This window comes from Sphaerodactylus townsendi, linkage group LG06 (assembly GCF_021028975.2).
Source record: "Sphaerodactylus townsendi isolate TG3544 linkage group LG06, MPM_Stown_v2.3, whole genome shotgun sequence".
In the NCBI taxonomy this organism is placed as follows: domain Eukaryota; kingdom Metazoa; phylum Chordata; class Lepidosauria; order Squamata; family Sphaerodactylidae; genus Sphaerodactylus; species Sphaerodactylus townsendi.
This window is the reverse complement of record NC_059430.1, coordinates 133,250,128-133,256,503: the sequence shown is the minus strand read 5'-3', so window position 1 is coordinate 133,256,503 and position 6,376 is coordinate 133,250,128. Positions and strand designations below refer to the sequence as shown.

Below are 6,376 nucleotides of genomic sequence, written 5' to 3'. Positions count from 1 at the left end.
TTGGGTTTGTATCCCCCCTTTCTTTCCTGTAAGGACACTCAAAGGGGTTTACAATCCCCTTTCCCTCCTTCCCCCCCCCCCCCACCCACAATAAAACACCCTGTGAAGTGGTCCGAAGAGAGAGCTCGGAGGAACTGTGACTAGCCCAAGGTCACCCAGCTGGCATGTGTTGGGAGTTCACAGGCTAATCTTAGTTCCCCAGATAAGTCTCCACAGCTCAAGTGGCAGCGTGGGGAATGAAACCCGGTTTCCACAGATCAGAGTGCACCTCTTCACCACTACACCACAGGGGGAATATAAGTCCAACTCTTCTTCCCCTGCAAGAAAGATGTTTGTGCATTTGCATTTTGCCCTTCTGGCTCTGCAGGATCAAAAATTAGGTTGCAAGATTAATCAGAAGGGTTGGCAGCTTTGGGGACTGAACATAGGCTGACGGCTACTCTGCAGGGAGACAGCCACCCAGGAAGTTTAGCTTTCCACTCGAGCAGCAGAGCAAGGGGTCTGCTGTCTTTTGGCTCAGGAGGAGAGCTCAGTGGCCAGCTGGGGCTGCTCTGTCAAGTACTGAGTAGAAAATATCAGTCTTGGACACTTCTTTCCTGGAGAGAAATGGCTATAGTGGGGAGCCACAGGGTTCTGTCCTGGGCCCAGTGCTATTCAATATTTTTATCATTGATTTGGATAATGAAATAGATGGCATGCTAATCAGGTTTGCTGATGACACCAAAATAGGAGGGGTTGCTAATACCCCAGAGGACAGTCAGAATCCAAAATGACCTGGACAGATTAGAGAGCTTGGTCCAAAATTCACAAAATGGATTTCAACAGAGGTAAATGTAAGATACTACACTTCGGCAGAAAGAATGAAATGCACAGATGGGGGACCCTAACTTGACAACAGTACATGTGAACAGAATCTGGGAGTCTTACTAGACCACAGTCAGCAGTGTGATGCAGCAGCCAAGAAAGCCAATGCAATTCTGGGCTGCATCAACAGGAGTCTATTGTTTAGATCAAGGGAAGTAATAATACCACTTTATTCAGACCTCTCCTGGAATACTGTGTCCAGTTCTGGGAGCTGCAATTCAAGAAGGATATTGACAAGCTTGGAAGGGGTCCAGAGGAGCCCTACGAGGCAGAGGCTTATCTAGGGAAAATGTAGCCTGGTACAAAATCTGAGTTTTCCACACACACACACACTGTGTGAGCAGCCACCCTCCCCCACCACGACCAAACAATGTCTGTATGGACCTGGAGGAAGGAGAAGGGGTGTGGGGGCAATTTTCTGCCCCCACATGACTAAATGGTTGCAACCTGGGGACATTTGACCCCATATGTCCCCCTGGGCAAGGAGAGACTTAGGGAGCTGGGGATGATAAGTCTGGAGAAGCAAAGGTTAAGGGGGGACATGCTAGCCATGTTTAGATATTTGAAGGGATGTAATGCTGAAGATGGAGCAAGCTTATTTTTGCTACTCCAGAGACTAGGATGAGGGGCGATGGATTCAAGGTGCAGGAAAAGAGGTTCCTGACGGTTAGGGCTGTTGGACAGTGGAATGCACTGCCCTGCAAGGTGGTGGAGTCTCCTTCCTTGGAGATTTTCAAACAGAGGCTGGATGGCCATTTGTCAGGAGTGCTTTGACTGCATTTCTGCATGGCAGGGGAATGGACTCGATGGTCTTCATGGTCTCTTCCAACTATGACATGTGGCAGAGCTTCTTCTCCACAAGCCTAGGGCTTTCTCCACCTGTTTTCCTGGATATCTTCCAAGCTTGCTGAGTGATTGGGGCAATTTCGGTGCTGCCTCTCCATAGGGCCTGCTTATGGCAGCTTAGCCTGTGCATGCTCAACCTCTGCCCCACCTGGCTACGCAGCTGTGCCTGCACGGACAGCCATAGTTTCAATGGCCTCTCAGAAGAAGGGAGTTGTACACAGTCTCATGAGACTTGGCTGAGATCAGTCACTCTCAAAGCAGCCCCTCCTGGGGGCTGGCCTAAAAGTAGATTCATTCCCCAATAGGGTCACCACTTCTAGACTGGGAAATTGGGGGGGGGCAGATAAATGTTGGACATGGACTGCCAACCTCCAGGTGGCATCTGGAGATCTCCCATTATTACAGGTGCTCCCCAAACAACCCGGACAGTTCTGCTGGATGAAGCGGCTGCTTTGGAGACATTGTGCCCCACTGAACTCCCTCCCCAAACCCACTCCCCAGGCTCCACCCCCCTCCCCAAATCTCCAGCTATTTCCCAACCCAGAGTGCAAGCCAACCTTGAACCCACATTATTCGTAGGAATCCCATTTTCCTGCTCTGCTGCAACAGCTTTGCCCATTTGAGCCAAGACTCGCTAGAGTTGCCAGCTCAGGTTGAGACATTTGTTGAGATTTCCTGCGCAGAAGCTGGAGAAGGTGGAGTTTGGGGAGGAGGAGAGGAACTCCGCAGGGTACAGTGCTATGGAGTCACCATTCTGTCTAGGCAAACCAATCTCTGTCCTCGGGAGACCACTTGGAATTCTGGAGGATTTGCAGGTGTTATCTGAAGGCTGGTAACCCCACCTTCTGCAGGGGCCAGTGCAAATGGGCAAGATCGACAGAATAGGTGCACACCTATTCTTGGCTCCAGCAGCCCCTGCCTTTGCCAGAGGAGGGCGGGAAGGCTCCCCCATCTGCCATTTCCCAAAGTGTATAAAACAGAATGGTGCTGGGGCTATTTTTTCTTAGGGCTGTAGTCTAATGGAAGAGTGTGCTTGTGTACAAGAAACAGAACTGTAGCTCATTACAATATTTATTGTATATATTATGTTGCTTTTAACATTGTCATCTGTTTAATTACATTTTCTGCATTGCTTATGTCTTGATGCTTTTTTTGCATTGTTTCTAACATTGTAATCTTAGTTGTATTTTGCTGTGTGTTAGACAACTCATGCTATATGTTTTTGTTTGCTTTGTTTTATGGTGTGTAATTGGCCTTGAGTTTCAGTTGAGAAACACAGGCTATAAATAAATATAATTAAAAATAAAATAAGTAACAGAGAACAGCACCCGTGAGATTTCTGCCTGTCAGGTTACAGTAGCAGGCACCTAACAGCCCCTCTGGTTTTCAGAACCCCTCCCCATCCCTTCCTCTCCATACCTTGGGACCGATATTCCCTTCATTCACCAAGGCCTTCCCACCTGGCGTTTAAGCAGGAACGTCATCCAGTCTTTGTCCATCAGACCAACTTTAATAGTACAGTCTAGCAACCCAGAGCTGGTGTTACAGATACACACAGAACGACCAGGTCTGGCCCTGCAGCACTCCACCATCACTTGCAACTGGGGGCAGCTGCCAGCGCCACAGATGTCGTACAAATCTATAGGAAACTAGTTGGGTTTTTTTAAAAAAACTAATTCAAAAAGCCCCCCCCCCCCCCCTTGGCTCAGCAGGATCCACCAGGCTAGGAGCTTGTGCCAGGGAATCATCCCAGGTCTTTGTTGGGGCACATCAGCCTCAGCAATCTGGCCTTCTGCAACATCATCAACCGCATATCAGAGCGTGCAAGTCAGGCGTGGCTCCTGAAGGAAAGCATCACTGCAGGACAGCACAGTTGCTCGGCCCCAGGGAGGCAGGTCTCGAATTCAGTTCAGGATGAGGGGGGCAACAGATGAGCAGCATGGGCTTCTCAGTCAAGCCAGAGATCCACAGGAGCCCCCACTGCATGGTGGCACATGAGGACCACAGCAAGGAAGATGATTTACCGCCAATCCAACTAACAATTGCATTGCTGCTGCTGAGCCAAAAGGCAGAGCTGGAGGCAAAGAAGCAGAAGGGCCTGGAAGACCCCTCCCCCCCCCCGACACACACACACCATCCTGCCTGATCCTGCCCTTCCAGGTGGTGGTGAACAGAGCTGTCCTGTACTTCTCTCAAGCCGCCTGCATCAGCCAAGGACAGTGGCGCCACCTTTTTCACCACAGCGAAGGGGCTTCATTGCTTCCCCGCCTGTGCAGGAGAGTCCTCATGCTGCAGTTGGGTTGTCCCGAGAGAGGCAGAGGGAAGAGGCAGTTTGTGCCAGGACAGCGCTGGTGGATGGATGCTGCAGTACTAGGAAGCCAGCAGATCTCTTAAGAACCAAGGCAGGCCTTACTTTTGAGCACACCCACCCAAGGAGTCAGGGGGGTCTAGGGGCCAGGGAGGGACCACGTCAGGAGTGAAGGGGAGAACCAGGGGAGTAAGCGAATGCAGCAGAGGTCAAAGCTTGGCAGGGAAGGTCTTTGCCACAGGCTGCCTTGAGTCAGTCCTTGAATCCTGTAGAAGTTTCACTTTCCTCAGGGAGGGGAATAATGTTAAGAGTGCTGGGTAGGACGTGTTCACATGGAAGGAAGCAAACCTCAGGAAGTCGTCCTGTGCTTCCCCTCCCCAGTTACTCAGCTCTTCTTCTTACAATAAAGCCATGGAATCAGCTGTGGGGCAAGGCTGAAAGCCTCTTGGGGCATCAACCCCTCTCTGCAGAATCACCCCCTTCCAGGGCCGCCAGGGCCATCAGGAGCCCTCTGGGCAAGCAGGTGAGATGGCAACAATCACTCCTTGGTGCCCCAGTCTCCTGCCCAGTCATGCCTCTTGAGTTCCTTTCAGGACGGCAGTGAGGGAATGCCCGTCCTGAAAACGTTATGCTTTCTTCTGCTGAGGCCTCACCCTGGGGAAGAGCTGGGAGAAGAAAGAGAAGAGACAAAACAGGTTAGGTTTCCCCTGAACACGCCCACAGCACCCAGAGAAAGGAGCACACCAGAAATTCCCACAGCCACATTACACAAGCGCTTTGCTGCTGATTAACCACATAAGCAGTCTCACTGAGGGCCAAGAGTTTCTACAGGGCTGCCAACCCTCGCAGCTCAAAATACGTCCAACGTACTGTTGAAGGCTTTCATGGCCAGAATCACTGGGGTGTTGTGTGGCTTCTGGGCCTCTGAAGATGCCAGCCACAGATGCAGGCAAAACGTCAGGAGAAAATGCGACTGGAACACAGCCATGCAGCCCGGACAAACCACAACACCCGCCTAGCTCAAAAGATGTTCACGCCCTTCTGAGAGCAGAATCCCAGCCCAGGGAAGGGGCCGTTGCTCAGAGGGGCAGCATCTGCTCGGCAAGCAGAAGGTCCCAGGTTCAATCCCCAGCATTTCTACTTAAAATGATAAGACAGCAGCTGAGGCGAAAGACCCTTTTCTGCCTGAGACGCTGACTAGCCACTGCCAGTTGGAGCAGACAGGGCTGACCTTGACGGGCCAAGCAGCTGATTCAGCACAAGGCGGCTTCATCTGCACTCCTCGTCACATCCTGTGGTGTTCTTCTGATGCTTTTATAGCGCCGGCAGCAGCTGTGGTCAGGGAAACACACACACACACACGGCAATGATTTGTGGCCAGGACTCTTGGGAGCCAAAGGTGAGACTCACCCCAAAGTAGTTCTTGGGCACATAGCCCTCCTGCCCATAGAGAGACGCCCACCACCAATCCGTCTCCTCCTGGCCATCACGACGCAGCACAGTGACAGGTTGCCCCTCGTGGAATGACAGTTCGTCGCTGAACTCAGCACTGTAGTCCCAGAGGGCGTACACCACCCCGTTGTTCATCAGTCCCATGTTCTGCTCAACATCTGCAAAAAAGGGTGTTGGGGGGGTCAGCACATGATGCTTCCCTGCTACCTGCTGGCAGTGTCAGGATATATGTAAAAAATAAAGGTTCACAAAAGGTTCATCTTTTAATTAGCAAAGGTTTGCCCAACACCAAGGCAGAGACAGTAAGTCTAAAGCGAAGTGGCTGTGGTTGACCTTTAACATGATTGGTGAGTTCAACTGTGACTCTAGACCAATGAGAGGCTGTTGCCGGGGTGGGGGGAAAGTATCCTGTTGGATGTATAAAATGCAAAGCATTGTATATGCTAAGTTCAGAGATTGAGTCTATGTTGAGAGTGTAGTTCAATGTGTATGTTCAACTTTGTTCTTGCTGAAGAGTTCTGTATAGTCTTATATAGAATAGACTTGTGTAACCTTGCAACTGCTAAAGTAAAACCTTCCTCTGGAAAGAACATCTTGCGTGGAGAGTATTCTTTTCCAAGTGTGGTAGAAGGCTGCAGTGAGTGCAAGAAGACTATTTGACTTTCTCATCTTACCAGAGTAGCTCCGCTTTAAACTCTGCTGATAGAGAGAAATTATTTTTTTAAAAAAACTTTGAACTGGTGCATTCAAAGTGCCATTTTTTCATCAGCTCCAAGTTCACTGCCACTGGCTAATGGACCACCAGTTGCTAGCCCTGAAAGCTCAGACTGGGCCCCAAACACAGGACACAGATTTTTTTAGCCATTTCACTTTGTTACTCTACAACTGTTGTTTTCCACAAATTTT

At 50.3% G+C, this 6,376-nt stretch overlaps 1 protein-coding gene across 5 annotated transcripts in view; it reads right to left on the bottom strand.

Moving 5' to 3' along the window:
* Positions 1–3,198: 3,198 nt before the first annotated feature.
* The window catches only part of PPP1R13L (protein phosphatase 1 regulatory subunit 13 like), a 30,472-nt gene continuing 27,294 nt past the window's right edge, over positions 3,199–6,376 (bottom strand). For all 5 annotated transcript variants that reach the window (XM_048499282.1, XM_048499280.1, XM_048499281.1 and 2 more), the window contains 2 exons: positions 5,429–5,628; positions 3,199–4,683 (listed from right to left, as the gene is read on the bottom strand). In XM_048499282.1, the coding sequence (XP_048355239.1) occupies positions 4,645–4,683; positions 5,429–5,628 (239 nt within the window). In that variant the 3' untranslated portion in view covers positions 3,199–4,644. The remainder of the gene's footprint in view (positions 4,684–5,428; positions 5,629–6,376) is intronic.